We start from the raw sequence: 22,583 nt of genomic DNA on the forward strand, positions 1-22,583 counted from the left end.
ATTATCAAATGATGGTGAATAATTCCTGTCTTATTTATTCATATCAAACTATAAATTTGTTATTAATCCATATTATGTTATCCTTTTAAACATTGACAATACTTTGAGTGCACGTCTACTTGAAGGTGAGAGTACCACCCTCACAAAATGTGTGCATACCCCTTTCTATATCAAAATGTTTTCCTTATTTATTGTCATTGATAATTATCGTAAACCGCCATTGAAATGCGAAAATCGCAATCACATGGGATAGGAATAACAATAAACGGTACCAATTTTGCTGCACTGGATGCGCATTTCAACAACCAATGTCTTTTCAGTGACGCTCGAGGCCAATATGTTTGAAAATACAAAGCTTATTTAAAGGATAAAGAACTATAAACCAAACCTAAAGGAAAATCAAAAGTAAAACCAAAGTCGCCAAAAGTAGCATTTTGAAATTTAAGTACTCGATTTTAAGAGCAAACTTCATTTAAAGGTGGAATTAAAAAATAACAGAAGTAACCAGACAACATAAAGCAATGTTTGTCGACTTTTCTGCTTTGGTCTATATAATAGAGACTTTAGTGAAAAATACTATGAACAGTGGTTTTATTGCGACTGTCATACAAGTGAGAGGTTTAGCTAGCTATAAAACCAGGTTCAATCCACCATTTTCTACATTAGAAAATGCCTGTACCAAGTCAGGAATATGACAGTTGTTATCCATTCGTTTGATGTGTTTGGACTTTTGATTTTGCCTTTTGATTTTTGATTTTCCTTTTTGAATTTTCCTCGGAGTTCAGTATTTTTGTGTTTTTACTTTTTATTCCTTTCGTAATGAATGCAATATTGGCAGTGAGGTTATTGTATTGTTGCAAAAGTGTTAAAACGAAATGATTGATATATTTTAAAACCCATATTATTTTGATTTTGTAGTTATATCTTTACTGAGAAAAATGTATAACAAAAATACAGAGCTCAAAGGCAAATTCAAAAAGGGGAAGTTCTTAAAAAATTACTTATTCCAACGGCTATCTATCAACGGAACAAGGGAAAAACACTGCTTTATTCCTGACTTCTCCTCTTATATTTGATGCGTTTCCCTCAGTTTTAGTTTGTAACCCGGATTTGTTTTTCTCTCAATCGATTTATGAATTTCGAACAGCGGTATACTACTGTTTAAAACATGAATTTTCCGAAGCAGTGCTTACATATAGAGGATTCGAAAAAGTTCAACCATTCTAAAAAGGCAAGCAGTGATTTGCAGTATCATTCATGATGTCAACACAAAACAGGAATATTAATCAGATCACGTTTTAAATACTAGTATCTTCATTTTATAAATAATTGTGCATTGTCCATTGTTGCTCTTGAAATAAAACAGCAAATGTAGAATTAAATGTATTTCACAGAAGACGGCATTTATAAGTTTTATGTGTTCATACAGCTGCTTAGAAAAGACAAGACGCCATAACTGTGGCCCAGATTTTCTAAGCTCGGGTGTACATGTTACATTTTTACATTTTTTTTTCGTTCCTGAAAAATACTAGGAATCTTATATTATTATATTGAATTGAGTGAATCATTTGCAAGCAGTATAGTATTTTCTGATGCTTACCCTTGCAGCCAAAGCCATTATATTTCATGTTTGATAAACAATGAATATATTAATTATAATTTAAATTCTATTTTTTTTTTATATATGTTGTCTAAATGTGCTTTCTGTTGACCAGCAGTCAAGGTTCAGGAAGTGAAAAAAAAAACAAAACAAGTAATAGTCTATAATGTTTAATTTATAAACACTAAACATATATTTCGGATTCGTTAAAAAATACGAAAATGCTATGTATGACCTTTAAATAGCCATACAGGATAGGTTCCCTTGTTACAAAAGTTTATGTATATTTTGATATCATGATCAGTATGATAGAGAGTCTTAGATGCCGCTCTAAAGTATGAAGTGTAGTTATGTACCATTTTCAAGACTTTTAACTGCAAAAATAAAGCAAAGTATAAGCAACAACAAAAAATTACCACTATGATAATTTAATGGATAGGCATTATGTTTGTTTTTAAATTAACAACTTTTAAATCTTTTTTTATATGTGTATTTAATTTTTGGGGTGCTTACAAATCCTCGGCTTTTGCATTTTTGGCTTTGAGCGCGTTCCTGATAAAGGCAAAAGAAGAAGAAAGAAAAGAGTTTCGGATGCATGAACATTTTGCGTGTTGTTTTCATTTTTTTTAATCTCTCTTATCTGTAAACAGTATATACTTATGTTATGTTCGATTTCACCGCTTACTTTAAATCTTATAGTTTTGAGTACAATCTAGTTTTTAACTGATCTAAAACATATGACATATTTTCAATGGTACAATTAAACGAAGGTCATACTGGTAAGAATACTGCACTTTGTGACTTTTTTTTTCATTCATTTTGAGATTACATTTTTTTTCATTTGAAGAAACTCTCGATAGTAGTATTGAATAATAAAAGATAAAAATCAATGTAAGAAAATGGTCGAATCACTGATTTAAATGTTCATGATACCTTAAACCTAAAAAACAACATTACTGAATATTAGAAAAGTAATTCTAGCCGTACCTCAAAAGCATAGACGTCTACTGGGTGATGTATTTGTGCTCTTTCTTGTATAGTGGTGTTGTAAAAGAAGCATCCCTGTTTATCCTTTCGAACTGCGAACAAATGATTCTACAATAGATCCACGCCACATGACTTAAAACAAAAAATGTATACGGCTTATACGATAGACAAATGAATACAATGTAGGTTCGATAAGGCCATAAAAGAGCCCTCTTTTTTACCTTAAATTTCAAATTATGATTTATTGATCAATATCACAATGAATCATAGCTAAGATATTGACTGGATAGGAAATAAGCCTTTTTGTTAAAAATTCACGTTCCTGCGTTCTACTGATGACGTCACAAACAGTACTCATTTTTATTTTCCTCGAAAAATCAATGAAAATTGCATTGATTATTGGCGAGGAAGCATAGAGCGCATACATCGACAAAAAAGATCTTTGAACACAATGTTCGTACTGACATATTTGACATGTTCAACTTGAATATTAAGTTTGTCGTCGACGCCTGCACTCTATGTTTCCTGCTCCAAAATTTGGTTGAAATCCGGCCAATTTTGTCAAATTTCATCAAAATCTCTTAAGTTGACCTATTTTGAATTTAGAAATCCAGGCTGTAAAATTAAACTTTGACTTAAATAGTAACATGTAACTTTCTCACATGTCTTAAAGACAGCTTAAAACAAATTTTATCTTGTACCATCCAATTTTATAATCGGGGCCAAATGTAGTTACTTACTCCTTTGTCTTAATTAGAGTGACTACAACCGTTGACTGTACCATAAAAAAGTAATTTTCAAAGATTTATTAATTAGTTTACTGCTGCATGGTGAACATCCAATGGCTATTATTTTATGTTTAGCAGGTAGAGAACAAATTAACAATGTTTTCATTTGATATGTTCTGCAAACTTTAAGAAAGAAAAGGGGTTGTATTTACACTTAAATTTGAATATACGAGGTATGTTGTAGCTGGTCAGAAATTTTACAATGTAACTGTCGACCTGCGAAACCTTCAAATATATGTACTAAGGTCAATTCAACATGCAGACAACGTTAATTTATCTCGTCCAAACGTCGTTTTGCTAACGTCTGCAGTCCTACCGAACGTGTTTGCGTATTTATAAATCCCCCACAAAGAAATGCACGACCCTCTCCTGTGTGCTTTTATTTGTCTGTTTGTAATTTTCATTTTTAGCCATGGCTAAAAGTTTATTTTCGATCTATGAGTTTGATTGTCCCGCTGGTATCTTTCGCCCCTCTATAGCAGAGTGTATTTGGTTCAAAAAGTAACAGACTTAAAGAGATTTTTTGTTTTATGAAGGACTTGGACGTTGTCTTTAGATTTATTTTATCGTTAACTTGCTGTCTCCTTGACATATAGCTCCTTCCTGTGTCGAATTTGAACTTTGATATCTATAAGTTTAAAATCTATAAATAATAATGACGTAATGTTAAACTACTTACTGCGTAGGGAATATATCTGAAAATTACACCCTCGCTTTGATTGTTTTCAGTCTGCACGAACACAACGAATAAAATGCATGCCAATACAATCACCTATAAATAAAGGCAACAGTAGTATACCGCTGTTCGAAATTCTTTAAAATCGATTGAGAAAAAAACAAATCCAGGTTACAAACTGAAACTGAAGGAAACACATAAAAAAAATAAAAGGAGAACAACGACACAACAGAAACACAATACTAAAAAGTAACACGGATATAGTTATCAAAAGTACCAGGATTATATACCTTTTTAAATATTCTAAACCTTCAATGTTTGCATAATTTACATCAGACTTAGATTTTTATAGTTATAAAGTTAAGTTAGAGACATCAATCTTCTACTGATTAGTAAATTTAGTAACAGTTTGATTAATTAGTCTGCAATTGTATGATGCCAAATCGCTGAAAACGTTTCACTAACTAATTTAAACAGGAGTAACACGGTAGTTGTCACTATAGTTGATCAGGAATTGACAACATGCATTCATGTCCGGTTTTTGTGGGGTTCCAGTTGACCTGAGTTCATATATTTTTTTGAAAACTGCTGACTGTACGTTTAACATTTAAGCTCTGATATTTTAAACGAACAAGAAAGCTACGAGTGACAATTCATATAAAAAATGGATTTGTTAAAAAGTAAAAACAAACCTTGAAGAGTTGATTAAAAGTACGTTGTGCTTTTGAACGCATCATGTCTTCGTGAGTTCATTTAGGACTCTATTTTATCTATCTTTACTATCTTTCTCTACACATTCTTATATGTGATTAATACACGATTACGTATTCCAATGTGAAAGAGGGTATTCAGTTTCGATTAATGCTCTCATCGTTCTTGTTTTGTATAGCATAGCAATAACATTTTAAGATACAAAATCAAATCGAACATTTAGAATGTTATATCTTTTCAGCTCGCTAGTCAGTGCTTCAGTACTGAAATGATTTCTTATGTACCTATATAGAATTCAATGTCAAGTCGTTTTAATACATCTCTGGGTTTTTGTTCTTCATTTTTAAACAACAATGAGTTACATCAAGATATGGGTGAGATAACTCTACATGAAATAACGTATCCATATGTCAAATGTTTCGGCGGACTTAATTAAAATTTCAATGGCCGAAAACGAATAAACGAAGTAACACCATTCCCACAATCCCGTCATTGTGTTATTTGTGCTATGGTAAATTTTAGCCCAGGCGTTGTCAGTTTTATTTTCAATCTATAAGTTTGACTGTTCCTCTGGTATCATTTGCCCCTTTTTAAGTATCTTATCTTTCGTTTTTGATGGTGAACTTTGTCTATATGTCTACATGTTTTTTTTTGTTTTTCTTTGTTGACATATTTGTTTGTTTTACTGCGATAAAGAACAAAACACAATGTTAACTACTGTACTTTTCAACATTTTTACCTATAATGACTGTTTGTTTTGTGCATACATGGTTGTCAATATATTGTAAGAGGTTTAACATGCTTTAAAACCAGCTTTTATCTTCCATTTCCTATATCTAGTAGATGCTTGTATCAAATTAGGTATATAAAAGTTGTTTTCCATTCGTTTGTGGATTTTTTATTTTGCCATTTGTTTATGGACTAGCCGTCTTGAATTTTCCTGGGAATCGGTATTTTTTGTTATTTTACTTTTTAATTTCCATCAGCAAAACATCGACTTAGGCGTAATACAGGGTAAGTAAATAAGAAGATATGGTATGATTACACATTAGATATATCCACCCGAGACAAAAAAAATCACTTACAGGTTAGCTATAGATCACTATACAATTTTCAGCCATAAGCAAAACACATACCTCATAACAAGCTTTAAAAGACATAACAAAGTGTAAAACATTTCAAACGAAAAACATCTTTTACCAAACATTTTTTTTCAAAGCACTGACCGCATTTCGTAGAAATTAGCCATAGTTTGCATTCTCATAGAATAAAGGCTTGGAATAATTTTAGTTTCTTTTAGCAAAATATTATTTTTACAGTATCTATTCACATATGGGAATTGAGTTGGGATCTTGTTAACGAAACAAAAGTTTCAACTCTTGGATTACCAATTCAATTCAATTCAAATATTTATTGCCATGTAAACTTTAAACATTAAGTTTGTGACATACAAAATAATAAACAATATAACTATATTTCACATATATATATATACACAATCATTCATTTACAGTAAATATTCCAGTGTCCCCTGTCCTCAGTTCTAATGACCTTTTGATGTAGGACCCCAATGTATTTACTTGTGATGGTGTTGATGGATTGAGTATAAAAATCAACTTTTCTTCATCAGATAAATCTTTAACAGAAAAATTAAAATCCAAATTGTTAAAAAAGTTATTTCTTAGTTCCATATTTAATTTACAATCTAATATAAAATGTTTTTCATTTTCTAATGTTTTACATTTAAGGCATATTACCAAGTAAAAAAAAAAAAAGACACCCCCCCCCCAAAAAAAACCCCCCAAAAAAAACGGTATGGTTTAAGGAGAAACACTTTAGAATAAATGCTTTATCTTTCACTCGTGTTACACTAGACTCAGTACTATTTTGTAATCATGATTACAGACGCATGCTTATCCTTAAACACGAAGACAATATTTCGATCCTTATACTAAGTAATATCTCATTTAAGGTTCATGTGGACCCTATGGCTAAAATGGCAGTATTTTCACCTCAAAATTTACTCTGAGTACAGGCAAACCTGTACATCTGGAAAAGTTTTAAGGCATAGCATGCCCTAGATAAATAGAATTCAAATGCATTGTATGATTTAGAAAAGTCATAACTTAACTGGATTTTGCCGTACACTTTTTTTCGTCCCTGCAGAAGATGATAAAATTAACAAACAGTTGAGTTTACCTTGATATGGTCCACTCAGGTACACAGTTTAAATAACCAATTATTGTCAGGTATCTATTGTCCATCTCATGTCCATGTCAAGCAATACAGCTCACTTCAATTATTACCTGTGGGGAAGTTCTCAAACCTGTTTCCCAACTTAGTTTATTTTGGCACCTTCTGGAGGAATGAAAAAAAGTGCACAGCAAAATCCGGGTAAGTTTTTATTTTTCAAAAACATAAAACATATTTGAAATTCATTTATCTAGGGCATGCTATGCCTGAAATTGTTTACAGATGCGCAGGTTTGTCTGTACTCGGAGTAAATTTTGAGGTGAAAATACGTCCATTTTAGCCATAGGGTCCACATGAACCTTAAAGAAAGTTACATAATATGAAGAATTTTTATACTGTTCGATAACTAGAATGGATTTACAAACCGTTGACGAAAGAATAAAGTTTCCTATATCTTTCATTTCGACATATACGACATTAATTATATCTTATTCCAGGCATAGATAACCTTAGCTGTATTTGGCACAACTGTTTGGAATTTTGGGTCCTCAATACTCTTCAATTTTGTACTTGTTTGGCTTTATAACTTTTTTCATTCTGATACCTTTGATAACTAATAACTACTCTGGCCTTTATTTTTCTATGCAGTTCAAACATGCATGATTTAGCTACTCTGTATACGTTACAAAACAATCTTAAGGAAGAGAAATTCCAATATTTGTTTTAATTGTTTTTCGATAGTCCTGGAAGGAACCTTATCGGCTTCTATCGTCAGAATTTCCTTATTTATAATAAAACTTATACAACAAACTCACTGGACATGCATAAAAATGTTTAAATTCATTATGTTGTTGCTTTATATTTGTGTTTTGATAACTATATGTATAAATATCTATATATTAAAAATACTTTAAAAAAAACAAAACGTAATATTTGCATTACTAAAATAATTTACAGCCTTGATAAATATTTCATAAATTATTTAAAACTTTATTAAATGTTATCAGAAATGCAGAGATGTATTGTGACAGAATTATTCCAACTGTTGGAATTAAAATAAAGTTTTATATTTGCATTCAATTTTTCGTAGTACATTGGTTTTGAAGATAACAAGTCTAAAATTTGTCACTGTATTGTAAGCCAAAATAAAATTTTAATCATTACATGTATATAGCTAGAAATTGTCCTGTCAATCTTTCTCTTTGGCTTAATATGTGTATTGATACAGACTTTACGTTTGGTGTTACGGTTCAACCACAGCGTAAGCATCAATTTGAATTGATAGTTGAAAGCAATACCGGATTGGTTTTTTTTTGCAAATGTTTTGTTTTTGGCATTGCATAAGGTGTTGTCTTCTTAAACAATTTATAAAGTAGCCATGTGAGATCTTTTTGACGTACAGTAATCGATTTAAGTTTGAAGCGGTAAGATTCTTTATCAGCATGATCTGTACCAAGAGCTTGGTACTAGTACCTGCAAGAATTCTAAAACGGTATTGTATGTATTGTTAATTAGTTTGTGTTTTTTTTAGATTTCACTTTGTATCGCATATTTTTGTCCACTGATTGAAAAGGGATAGGTTGGATATATACAATAGAATAGTTAATTACTTCTTGAATATTCATTTGCCTATCCTCTATCATAAACTTTGTCAGTGGTTGTTTTATTCCTTATATCTTGATGTTGTTGCTTGTTGGTTTTTTTGTAGAATTTTTGCGTCGATAGTAGATTTTGAATTGTCTCTGTTTTATCTTTTGACAGTTGTTGTCCATTCGTTTGATGTGTTTTGTCAATTGGTTTTGCCCTGTGATTAGGGACTGTCCAATTGAATTTTCCTCGGAGTTCGGTATTTTTCTGATTTTACCTTTTAACTTTGAAAATCTTGATATAGAAATTGAAATAATGTATCTATTGTCGAGGATCACATGCTCCCGTAAGATGTGAGTATTTTTCTTGTCGAGTTGCTGTCGCATTGACCAATACGTCATGGATCTGCTTACGCGTTCGAATCACTCACAGTTTTTGGTGGGGTTGGTGTTGCTCAGTCTTTAGCTTTCTATGTTGTGTTTTGAGTACTGCTGCTTGTTTGGTTTTTTTTCCATGCCGTTGCCATTTTATTTTCGACTTGTGAATTTAGTATTCTTTTACCATTCTTTCATGGTGGAAATATTTTTAAAAAGTCTATTAAAAGATGCTGCCTTTATATTATCAACCACAGTAGTAGATCTTGAAAGTATATATGGGTGTTCGTTATGTTTAAGCCAATGTAGGATTGGGTATTGATAATCTCATTAGAGATAATTTACAACTGGTCTTGTATACATTTCAACAATGTATACACTTGTTAATTTACCCCTTGATGCCCTGACTCTCAACTACAGGCAAAGTTGCCTATTATTTAAAACTTTCAAGGAGCTTTCTGATTTTATTTCATCCTATATTGAAACACTTTTCAATTTTGATTTTCAAACATTTTACATGCTGTGATCGTTCCTGTTAAGAGTTGTGCTACAGTCGTAGTAACTTCAGTTTAATTGATAATATATCACTAAGTCCATACCATTGTTTGTAGACATCTAGTCCTCGATTGGTATCAGTCATAATATTTTGAATTCATGAGTTCGGTATTTTTGTCATTTTACTTTTTATTAGCACTTCCTTGAAGGTTTTAACTAACTAGTTTTCCAGCTAAATTTTAATAATTTTTAAGTACTTTTTGTCTTTCTTTTCTATCCCCTTTCTCCGGCCCTTTCTCTCCTTACTCTCGCCCCTTCTCTCATTTTTCCCACCCCTGTCTCCCTGTCTCCCTTCACCCTTTTCGCCCCCCTAATTTATAGGATACTGTAGATAAAGCACAATTAAACTTTACTACGATTAACAAAATATAAGCCGACTAACTGGTTATTCAAAAGTATAAAATTTGACAACCCTATCAATAAAACTACATTACCAAGAATTTATCAACGTTGTTTTGGGTAAATTTCTACCCTCTTGCATATCAGTACTGTTCGGCAAAACTGAAAACTTGTAATGTTATACTTTCTATTATTTCAGTACTGTTCATTATTATACAATAACTGCACCGTAACTATATCTATAAATTCAGTACTAATTCTTCGAAAACGTGTTATCCCGAAAAATCATTAGCAGAAATTAATTTAATGAAAAATCCATTAAAAAACTGATTAAGTCGAGGATTTTGACAAGCACTAGGCTAAAAGCAACAAAAGACGTGAACACACTCTTTCCGAAGGGGTTAAGGCTGTGCGATCGTTGATACAAACTGTGAAATAGAGAGGGTCTTTGAATACACATCGATATATCTTAAGATCCAAATGTTGCTATGGACCTGTCTTATTTTCATGACAAATAGGTTGTTCCCGCAGATAGAGCCATAAACAACACATTTTCTTTGTTTGAAATAACATGACGTAAACTGCCTGATAACATATTTCGGTATTGACAATTAACTTTGTCCTCCTTTGTTTCATACAAAATGGCGAATGTAGATACCCAGTTTCAATCTTATTTTAGGTAGAAATAAATCCTAGTTTGTAAAAAATAAACTGATTCAAACAAACAACTATTAAAATGACAGTAAAACCAGGAGGAACTCAATGCCATGTATTCGTTCGTTTGATGTTAGAATGATGCATTTTGGGAAAACATCATTTCTTGACACATAGACGGAAATATTCATATTACCACTAATTTATAGAAGATATTTTTAACAGATAAAAACAGAGTTTGTAAGATCCAAGCATGTGTGATTAATATCAAGAATCACCAGTTAATTGGCAACTAAAATGCAAACCTACTCGGTCTCCTATTTATAATCTGCCTCGACATTTTTACATTCTTGTAGAAAGTTTTCAATATTTGTCCCTCTGACACAGTCAGAACATTTATCTTTCATTTAACATTTAACGTTAATGCGACAATTATACAAGTCAGAGGTGTAGCTAGCTTTAAAACCAGATATAATCCACTATTTTCTACAGAAAATTCCTGTACCAAGTCAGGAATATAACAGTTGTTATTCATTCGTTTGATGTGTTTGAGCGTTTGATTTTGCCATTTGATTAACAAGGGACTTTTTTCAGCACTTTTTGTGCTGACATGAATCATCATTGATATGGTTATATTTATAAATTAACTGTTAACAAAATTTAGAATTTTTGAAATACTAAGGCTTTTTTACCGCAGGCATTGATTACCATAGCTGGATTTGGCAAAACTTTTAGGAATTTTGGTCCCCAATGCTCTTCAACTTCGTACTTTATTTTGTCTTTTTAACTTTTTTGGATTCGAGCGTCACTGATGAGTCTTTTGTAGACGAAACGCGCGTCTGGCGTATATACAAAATTTAGTCCTGGTATCTATGATGAGTTTATTTACAACCACTGGGTCGATGCCACTGCTTGTAAAGATTTATTTCCCCAAGGGTATCACCAGCCCAGTAGTCAGCACTTTTTGTGCTGACATGAATTATCATTGATATGGTTATATCTATAAATGAACTGTTCACATAATTTAGAATTTTTGATATACTAAGGCTTTTCTACCTCAGGCATAGATTACCTTAGCTGGATTTGGCAAAACTTTTAGGAATTTTGGTCCTCAATGCTCTTCAACTTCGTACTCTATTTGGCCTTTTTAACTTTTTTGGATTCGAGCGTCACTGATGAGTCTTTTCTAGACGAAACGCGCGTCTGGCGTATATACAAAATTTAGTCCTGGTATCTATGATGAATTTATTATTTTTGAATTTTCTTTTGAGATTTGTGATAATATTTTTTCAGCATCTTTATATAGTTTAAATTAAATTGAATACTACTTGCTTCCCCTACAAAACAAACAAAACATAAGAAACATACTAACCCACTTTTTACCAAAATTAATTTATTTAACTTAAATTAATACCAGAAATCAAAACACAGGACTTTTATATACCCATAGAGTAGCATTTCCATGAAGGCAATAACCATTAAAATATCTTAAATCATGCTTATAATGATCCTTAGATGCTGTCTTGAAGTGAGTAGCACGATCATCAGTGACCATCTTCAAAACTTTTGCCTGCAAATGAAATGTAATATCACTGACACACTTTAATAGAGGAAGCACTTGTTTAAATCAATTGCATTTTTCGTTGTAGGCAATGTAAAAAAGACATATTTCCCATTTTTATGTAGTTTGCTGAATAAAATGTTCTTGTTCAGTATTAACACCTTTAATAAAATTAATCTTAATCAAATATATGGGAAGCTGAGCTTTTTCATAATCTTATTTAAGTACAGGAATAGTGATCACAAAAAGGATGATGATAATAATATTTTCATTATTTTTTACGCAAACAAGCTCTTTACTATTAAAATGAATCGATTTTCAGAAAACCAGTGAGTATTGCATATATATATATATTTCATGCACGTATATATTTGCAGTTCGACAATTATTTATAATGGTCAGCAGGATATTTGATTACCTTATTACACATCTAATACCCTTATCGCTTTTCCCGGCTGATCCGAGAATCTGTCCCGTTTGAACTATTGACGTAGTACAATAAACTCTTTTCCGTTGTGGTGTCCGATATTTTGTATTATGACGTCAAAATTTTACGGGAACCTGTGTAATGTCCAGTAATGGCGGACAAATAGCGATAAGGTGTATAGATTTATAAATAGCAAGTTTTCATTTTCGTTTTAGTTATGATTAGAGTCTACAGAATAAGAATTAAATCGGTAAAATCGAAAAAGCGCCATACAAATTTTCGTTTAGTGTTTTAAGCATAATTCAAGTCGATGTTCGTGTATTTTAAAATTGTAATGTTGCTTTGGCTTTTCTTTTTGTTGTTTATTACAGAATATCATAATTGCTCATGAATTAAGGTCGTATGGTAATTTTAGTTTAACCATCCTCGCTAATCAGTCGCCAGTAGATTGTTGACTCATTTGCAAGTGCAACATCGTTTTGCTTCTTTGTTAAATATTTGTTTGTTTTTGTATTGACTGAGATTGTAACACGGTGATGACTGCTCACAAATTAACTTATTATGTTTGTTTAGATCACGCAGCGTTGTCACTATCATGGAATTGCATGTGCCTGTCATACAAGTGAGAAGTTTGGCGATATGAAACCAGTTTCAATCCACCATTGTCTACATAAGAAAATGCCTGTACCCAGTCAGAAATATGACAGTTGTTGTCCATTCGTTTCATGTGTTTTATCTTTTGATTTTGCCATTTGATAAGGGACTGTCCGCTTTTTTACTGCAAATTATACATTCTGTACGATTATTAGAATAAGATCTGAATGGACAAATCAAAAAGTATAAAAAAATCTATAAACTAAATAGAGGAATAATTCCGATAATACTTATTACATTAGTATCATTAATATAGTTACCTCTACGCCCATCATTGTTAGCGTGTCGTGCATGTCAATCTGATCCTGTTTCGTAGTGTTATACATATAACAGTCATGGTATATTTTAAGGCAGAGAAGATGATTCTGAAAAATTTGCATACATATCAAAAGTTCATCCTGCAATGTGAGTTCATGTATGGTTGTATAAGAAACCACACGTTATCTTTAGCAAGAGCGAAAAAGTGAACAAATATGAAAACAGAAACACTCAACGACTGGTTATTATTGGCTACTCATATAAGCCATATTTCTGAGGGTGGTGATGGGGGTACTCTCATGACGAAATGACAGGTTTATCACGGTAATTCAATATCAAACGACTGGGATAATGTGGGGAAAGGTTCCTGCAAACAAACATCGTTTCGAATTCCTTGTCTGTTGAATAGAAGAAACCATAGGCATTCTTTTTTTTTCAGATAGTTAAAGTCTCGATAACTAAATTTTTTTCTTAGGTAGCAAAATGACGGATATTAGTGTGTACAAACACTACATAAACAATAGTTACAAGACCAGCACATTCATACAAAGTTGACCAAAAAGATTAACGTAGTATATATGTGTTGCAAAACGTTGGGTCTTTTAAATTTGGTGTTTGATTCAGAGTGTTCCGTGGTACAACCAACCTTAAATAGTGCTTCCAAAGCATACTCACCACATTCGCAAGATATCTGAACGAGACAACGTCATTTACAGAATGTTGTCCGTTTACGTGTACCGACAGCATAATACATATCTGCAATGTAAGACAAACTATCGGTCTACAATGTCGAACGTAATCGTTATTGTTTTATTCATATATTGAATAGAAATAAGCATATAATTGTGATGTTGATTTTGTCGTTTTTATTGGTATCAAATGTATAAATAAAGACAACAGTAGTGTACCACTGTCCGAAATTCATCAATCGATGGAGAAAAACAAATCCGGGTTACAAACTTAAACTGAGGGAAACACATAAAATATAAGAGAACAACGACATAACAGAAACACTAAAATGCAACACACACGGAAACGAACTATAAGATAACAATAACCATTTTCTTGACTTGGTACAGGACATTTTAAGAAAATGTTGGGTTGAACCTGATTTTGTGGCTAGCCAAACCTCCCACTTTAATGGCAATGTTAACTATAACACTAAAATGGCAACATTGCATGACAGGACTACAATACATATGTATGGCAGAACATACAGGACAGAGAAACACACAAATAAACAATACAATAGAACATTCCGACAAGCTAATAGCGATTAAGGGTACCAGGCTTATAATTTAATAGGCCAGACGCACGTTTCGTCTACATAAAACTCATCAGTAACGCTCATGTCAAAATAGCAAAGAAAGCCAAACAAAGATGAAAGTTGTGACAAATACGGTTAGGGTTATCTGCCTGGGATAAGAAAATCCTTAGTATTTAGAATATTTCATATTTTAGCAATCAGTTAATTTATAAAAATTACTATATAATTGATATACATGTTAACACCGAAGTGGTGGCTACCTACAGAATAAAAACGAATACGTAAAACAACATATCTCACCACATAAAAACAGCACAGCCGAACAACGCATTGTATGTCAGCCGAATAGATCGAGGCACAATTTGGCAAGCACCAATAATTAGAGAAAAGCATAGTGTCATCTCGATAAACTTCATTTTCCCAACCATTATTATATTTTCTTGACTGCTGTTTTCATATGGTTACTATTCAGCTGTCTGTTGAAATTTATTAAGCATTTTTTTTATTACTGATATATACACAAACGAAAATAGTGGTTAACGATATCAGCTCACTCATCCTAATCCTATATATACAGTGTTTTAATGCAAGTCCCTGCGTTTGCGCAATCAAATCTATAATGGCAAAACAATTTTCTTATAAAGATTTATCATTAATTCTCTTAATTTAAATGTAAACAAACCTTAAAAAAGAGACAAAAAAGTGTTACATGTCCCATTCTGTTCTGTTAATTATAGAAGATCGCTTCTTATCAACAAACTTATACCAATTTCTCCCTTATCTTCATATTGGACAATGGGTTTACTGAAACGTCTCGTGTAAATGTTATCAATACAATATTATAAATTTGTTTCGCAACAGGTTATCTACGCCACCAGTAAATCGTTGTTGCAATAAGCTTTCAGTTTTAAACTTATGAAGTTCCAATTTCTTATGACTAACTTCATTTTTACTATTCTATTCCATAACCAGTTGATATATTTGGTACTATGTGGTTTAATTTATCGGTCTTCAAGAGTTAATTGACAGCGCGTCATACTTTTGAACAAAAGAGGGACTGAAATTGTATGTTCTCAGACAGAGTTTTCTAATAGAATAAGAATGCACGCATTGTCGTGCTTGCTTGTCCGATCCTGTTTAGTAATTTGTGATTAAAATATGAGGAAAATATTTGTCTGGCAAACGGACGGACGGATCAGCATACACGTTAAATTACAACTCAGCAGTGCCAAGTTGAGTTGTGACCAAGTATGAAGCAAATCTACGCTAATACATGTTGTTCTTCCCTCGGCAGGATTCATACCCGTGCTTATGTAACATTGCGACAACATGTAGTATTCTGACGCATATAGCTGCAGTGGCCTCACAAGCTATCAACTTTATGTTAAATGTTTTGACTTATTTTCCAATATTTCATTTATAAGATATACTAAAATGTTCTTTGCATTCAAATCACAAAATGAATCAATAAAAAAAGGCAGCTGGACAAGTTATAATGGGCTAACATTTCGTGTGGATGTTATGTCTATGTTAGACCAGAGACGTCATATAATTAGCCATCGAAGTGACCTCCGAAGAATGTTGATGGTCATATGCCCCGATATAAACCTACATAAAAATAAAAAGACATGCACGTGCAATTGCATGACGATTTATGTCTTGTTGAATTCATGTCTTGTGTATCTAAAAAAAATGCGTAAATCATCATCTAATTTGTATAAAAATTATTTGGCCTAATCAGTCTACGAAATTGTTCTCGGTGGCTTCCTTGTTGTAATTTTTTTGTTTAACATTCTTGTTTTTTAATAACTGAACATGCTTAGCACATGTGTAATCCATCTCCAGCTAAGAGTTAAATTGAAGTTCGCACGGATACTATAATCAATGCTGTTATATTTGATGCATGTGCATTGTATTGTCATTAAAAAAAAACCGCCAATATCTACGTAGCAAAAGTATTTTACTTTCCAATAAATAGCTGAATGTTTACATTTTAACAAATTTGAAAAATTTCAAACTATTAGGAAAACCAAAAAGTAGCTGCACAACAGTTATTTGAATTATAACCGCTACAACTCAACATTACAAAGCAGCAATCATTCCCTTTCATAGTAGCAAAGAAACGTTTGACAGAACATTCTTCTAAACGTTTTTCGGACAAACGGATGGAGTGGAGAGGTTTCTAGACATGCTTCCCCTGTTGGCGACATAGCTTCTAAACAATAACAAACAGTCCATCAAATATGTATATTTTAATCAATGTTTACAAATGAACACAGGAATGTTTGAATGATGGAGTATATATTCACTAACACTTCCAATAAGTGTACGTCTAATGGCCCCTAAACCTCGGCTGCCAACAACAATTACACTGGCCCCTAATTCCTCACATTTCTGAACTATTGTGTGGCCTGGATCGCCACCATCTAATTGAATTACTTGTCCACCAATCTATTAAAGAATGAATAAAACATATATGTTATTTATATATGCATTTTCTTTATAATTAGACCACACAAAATGTAGTCTGAACGAATTAGATCAGTGAAGATACAATTTCTAAAATTGAATGTTTACAAGACTTTGAATTTTTCGTAATTTGTTACACCAGACTCATCAGTTGCATGTCCGCTCGAATCAAAACGGTTAGGAGGCCAAATCGAATACGACTAGTGTTGGAGCGCATACAAAATCAGGAAATTGTGGCGTTTGAATAAAATATTGAAAATGATTTCAATGGAGGCAAACTATACTTACAAAACATGACAAAGGTCCTCAAATATTTCAAAAGGGACTGATATCTTATGAAATTAATAATAAAACATATTCGCAAACTTCTTCAGATACAACATCTACCATTTCATACCTTGTACGTGTCTAGTTTGGCTTTCAGTTTTTTACAGACCTCTTCTCCTTTCTTTCTCTCTTCGTGGTATGCATGCACAACCAAATGTGGTTCTACAGGCATCCAGACAGCTACAATTTATTAGAGCAACGATAATCAATTAGAATTTGATTCAGAACTGGTGAGATTTACCAGGGTTGAATTTAACACATACAAAATATGAATACAAAAATTTGCAGGACAATAATATATTCAGTCTAGACGGTCACACACTGTAAAACCAAAAGATGATTTGTTTGGATATAAATATCCCTTATCTGTCTAGATTGTATAAATCTATTACTTTATCTTCTGTTAATATATGCAAATCAATTCAAATTGATATTGCCTTCCATTTAAGGTCTGTGATCAAACAAATAGCAAATAACACGACATCGACACATTCACATATAAATATATATAGGTCTATTGGAATCACACACTTTTTTAGGACATTTTGTCCTTTTCGTTATACAGTTCAAAATGCAAAATAATCCAGTTTTATAAGCCTACTATAGACAAACCAAACTACATTTTGACAAATAGACGTGGTTTGAAAAACAAAAGAATATACATATGAGTACAGAGCCGCAACATCTCAAAATCCTCACTAGCAGTGATACAGATGAAATAACACATGACTTGTGGTTGTAAATTTCTGTGTCATTTGGATTCTTGTGGAGAGTTGTCTCATTGGCAATCATACCACATCTTCTTTTTTATATATAAAAAAGCTTCATCTATTATAGATTGATGCTCGGTGTGAACCACGGCGACCGTACTTAGACACACAATTGTTTACTATTGCCAATTGTGACTTGAATAAAGAATTGTCATATTGGCACTCATACCACATCCTCTTACACATATTATGAAAAATCTGAAAATAAATAAAGGAAACAAAATTGTTACTTACATCCATAAGTACTCTGTGCTCGGTGATGAACACAATGCATAAGTACAACATCTAAGCCTTCGTGGTAAACATTCTTTACAAAAACTGAAAATAAAAGAACACACAAAAAAGTTATTTTGAACTCATATTCATATACAATGTATGATGTATTGTGCTCTAAGGTGACCACAATACATAACTACACCATCGTCGTACTCTTTGTTTATATTCTGCGCAAAAACTGTAGATAGGTGATAACGGGGTCATCGGATACCTTTTTGAAACTACATACCCTAAGGATGATTGTGGCCATATTTGCTTTAATTTTGCCATTAGTTTCAGATTTTCTGAAAGTTATCGACGACGACGGATGCCAAGTGATGAAAAAAGCTAACTTAATTAACCCTCTAGTCCAGGTGAGCTAAAAAGGCAAAACGGACAAAAGGCAACGGACAAAAAGCAAAAGTGTCGGACAAAAAGCAAAATTATCGGACAAAAAGCAAAACGGACAAAATGCAACGGACAAAAAGCAAAAGTGTCGGACAAAAAGCGAAATTATCGGACAAAAGCGAAACCGACAAAAAGCAAAAGTGTCGGACAAAAAGCAAAATTATCGGACAAAAAGCAAAAGCGGACAAAAAGCAAATTGCGGACAAAAAGCACCGTATCACTCGTGCTTCACATACACTGTATATGTGAACTTGCTTCTTATTTGTGGATTAAATGCGATATCTAGTTCAGGTACATGTATAACTGGTCAAACACACAGACGCTCGCGGAATGGTTCCTTTCTCTCTTATGTCTAAATTTATTTTGGTGTTTTTTATTTTTTTATTTGAACTTTTCTTAAAATATGTGTTCTTGCTCTTATCGATAAAATATTACGATAACAGTAATATATGTTGTCCATGTATTCCTTTTTGTTGGAAATATAATTTTTTTTTTTAGAAATTTACCGCTTTTTAGACCTTATTAATCTATATGTTGAGGATGCTGGGAAATATACAAATATTCGCACGTGTCTAGCGAAGAAAGCGATAAATAAAAAAATTATTTAAATATTTGAGGCTATAAATTCTTACCAAAGATACAGTATCGAACAAAATTCGATTGCATAAGTGTTAAAAAACTAGAGGCTCTCAAGAGCCTGTGACGCTCACCTTGGTCTATGTGCATATTATCAATGGACACAGATAAATTCATGACAAAATGGTGTTTTTGTGATGGTGATGTGTTTGTAGATCTTTCTTTACTGAACATTCTTGTTGCTACAAATATTTCTCTCTATAATGAACTTGGCCCAGTAATTACAGTGGAAAATATTTCCTAAAAACATGACGAAAAAGTTGTTAACAATTGACTATAAAGGGCAGTAACTCCTTAAGGGGTCAATTGAAAATTTTGGTCATGTTGACTTATTTGTAGATCTTATTTTGCTGAACATTATTGCTGTTTACAGTTTATCTCTATCTATAATAATATTCAAGATAATAACTAAAATCTGCAAAATTTCCTTAAAATTACTAATTTGGGGGCAGCAACCCAACAACAGGTTGTCTGATTTGTCTGAAAATTTCAGGGCAGATAGATCTTGACCTGATAAACAATTTTACCCCGTCAGATTTGGTCTAAATGCTTTGGTGTCAGAGTTATAAGCCAAAATCTACATTTCCCCTCTATGTTCTATTTTTAGCCATGGCAGCCATCTTGGTTGGTTGGACGGGTCACGCCACACAATTTTTAAACAAAATACCCCAATAATGATTGTGGCAAAGTTTGGTTAAATTTGGCCCAGGAGTTTCAGAGGAGAAGATTTTCGTAAAAGATTACAAAAATTTACGAAAAATTGGTCAAAATTGACTATAAAGGGCAATAACTCCTTAAGGGGTCAACTGATAATTTTGGTCATGTTGACTTATTTGTAGATCTTACTTTGCTGAACATTATTGCTGTTTACAGTTTATCTATTTCTATAATAATCTTCAAGATAATAACCAAAATCTGCAAAATTTCCTTCAAATTACCTATTTCGGGACAGCAACCCAGTAACGGGTTGTCCTATTCATTTGAAAGTTTCAGGGCTGATAGATTTTCACTTGATGAACAATTTTACTCCTGTCAGATTTGCTCTAAATGCTTTGGTTTCAGAGTTATAAGCCAAAATCTACATTTCACCCCTATGTTCTATTTTTAGCCATGGCGGCCATCTTAGTTGGTTGGCTGGGTCACACCACACATTTTTTTAAACTACATACCCCAAAGATGATTGTGGCCAAGTTTGGATTAATTTGGCCATGTAGTTTCAGAGGAGAAGATTTTTGTAATAGATTACTAAGATTTATGAAAAATGGTTAAAAATTGACTATAAAGGCCAATAACTCCTAAAGGGGTCAACTGACCATTTCCGTCATGTTGACTTATTTGTAAATCTTACTTTGCTGAACATTATTGCTGTTTACAGTTTATCTTTATCTATAATAATATTCAAGATAATAACCAAAATCTGCAAAATGTCCTTAAAATTACATATTCAGGGGCAGCAACCCAACAACAGGTTGTCTGATTCATCTGAAAATTTCAGGGCAGATAGATCTTGACCTGATAAACAATTTTACCCCGTCAGATTTGGTCTAAATGCTTTGGTTTCAGAGTTATAAGCCAAAATCTACATTTCACCCCTATGTTCTATTTTTAGCCATGGCGGCCATCTTGGTTGGTTGGCTGGGTCACGCCACACATTTTTTTAAACTAGATACCCCAAAAATTATTGTGGCCAAGTTTGGATTAATTTGGCCATGTGGTTTCAGAGGAGAAGATTTTTGTAATAGATTACTAAGATTTACGAAAAATGGTTAAAAATTGACTATAAAGGGCAATAACTCCTAAAGGGGTCAACTGACCATTTCGGTCATGTTGACCTACTTGTAAATCTTACTTTATTGAACATTATTGCTGTTTACAGTTTATCTTTATCTATAATAATATTCAAGATAATAACCAAAAAAAGCAAAATTTCCTTAAAATTACATATTCAGGGGCAGCAACCCAACAACGGGTTGGCTGATTTATCTGAAAATTTCAGGGCAGATAGATCTTCACCTTATTAACGAATTTACTCCCGTCAGATTTGCTCTAAATGCTTTGGTTTTTGAGTTATAAGCCAAAAACTGCATTTTACCCCTATATTCTATTTTTAGCCATGGCGGTCATCATGGTTAGTTGGCCGGGTCACGCCACACATTTTTTAAACTAGATACCCCAATGATGATTGTGGCCAAGTTCGGTTTAATTTGGCCCAGTAGTTTCAGAGGAGAAGATTTTTGTAAAAGTTAACGACGACGGACGACGGACGACGACGACGACGTCGGACGCCGGACGCAAAGTAATGGGAAAAGCTAAAAAGTTAAAAGTGTTTGCCGAACTATTTCAAGAGGTAATGTTCAAAGTTGTTTGTAAAAAAGTCATCGGGGTCTGGGAGCGTCTTACATTAGGTTTATTGAAAAATACACAGTTATACCCCAATGAGGTTGAAAGCATACGTAAATCAACAAAATAAGGACTATCTATGATTCATAGATTACACATTAGAAATCTATGTATAGTCACGAATCCTTGAACCTATATTTTTACTGTCTCTAAGCGTTTCATTTAATGTATTTTTGGGATTACTATGTTTTTATAAACATAAACAATTGCACCAAAAAGAGGTGTTATGATTTAACATGTTAAATATCACGTATTATGTACAAAGGTGCATTTTGTCGCTTTCCACATTATAAATGACAAATTAACAAATTAATATGTGATCATATGTTCACATTAGTTTAAACACTGATATGACAAGTACATGTATGTCGTACACAAAAGATAACAATTGTACACAAAAGATAATTTTTGCGTGCGTTTAACTTACAATCTAGTGCCGCTTCCGATGCTTCACTGCCATCCATAGCCACAACAGCAATCCTGTTAGCTGGTCCCTTTGATGCATCTGCCATTGTATCTAAGGTGGCGATAAAGTAAAACTATGATAGGTCGAGTGTGACAGTCTAAAAATAAATGTTGGTTATTGATTTCACTACAGCTGAACTTTTACTGCGCAGTTTAATATTGATGCCCTTGTAGTGAAATTACACAGCCAGAGAAATTGTGCATTGATTTGCACATGACGTT

General features: G+C 32.7%; 1 protein-coding gene and 2 long non-coding RNA genes across 3 annotated transcripts; all 3 read right to left on the reverse strand.

The window, feature by feature from the left end:
- Nucleotides 1–1,757: 1,757 nt before the first annotated feature.
- On the reverse strand, nucleotides 1,758–4,840 carry LOC139518499 (uncharacterized). Its single transcript, XR_011663381.1, has 4 exons — nucleotides 4,744–4,840; nucleotides 4,055–4,147; nucleotides 2,588–2,695; nucleotides 1,758–1,974 (listed from the first exon to the last, which is right to left on the reverse strand). It is a non-coding gene; the product is annotated as an uncharacterized lncRNA (long non-coding RNA).
- Nucleotides 4,841–11,840: 7,000 nt separating this feature from the next.
- LOC139520170 (uncharacterized) lies at nucleotides 11,841–15,463 on the reverse strand. The gene is made up of 4 exons (XR_011663832.1): nucleotides 15,314–15,463; nucleotides 14,040–14,120; nucleotides 13,367–13,471; nucleotides 11,841–12,034 (listed from the first exon to the last, which is right to left on the reverse strand). It is a non-coding gene; the product is annotated as an uncharacterized lncRNA (long non-coding RNA).
- A 1,405-nt stretch (nucleotides 15,464–16,868) lies between these two features.
- LOC139520167 (universal stress protein YxiE-like) lies at nucleotides 16,869–22,502 on the reverse strand. The gene is made up of 4 exons (XM_071312636.1): nucleotides 22,324–22,502; nucleotides 18,432–18,515; nucleotides 17,498–17,607; nucleotides 16,869–17,082 (listed from the first exon to the last, which is right to left on the reverse strand). The coding sequence occupies exons 1-4, from the start codon at nucleotides 22,406–22,408 to the stop codon at nucleotides 16,888–16,890; spliced, it is 474 nt and encodes a 157-aa protein (XP_071168737.1). The 5' UTR covers nucleotides 22,409–22,502; the 3' UTR covers nucleotides 16,869–16,887.
- Between the last annotated feature and the right edge of the window lie 81 nt (nucleotides 22,503–22,583).

This window comes from Mytilus edulis, chromosome 4 (genome assembly GCF_963676685.1).
Source record: "Mytilus edulis chromosome 4, xbMytEdul2.2, whole genome shotgun sequence".
Lineage (NCBI taxonomy): Eukaryota > Metazoa > Mollusca > Bivalvia > Mytilida > Mytilidae > Mytilus > Mytilus edulis.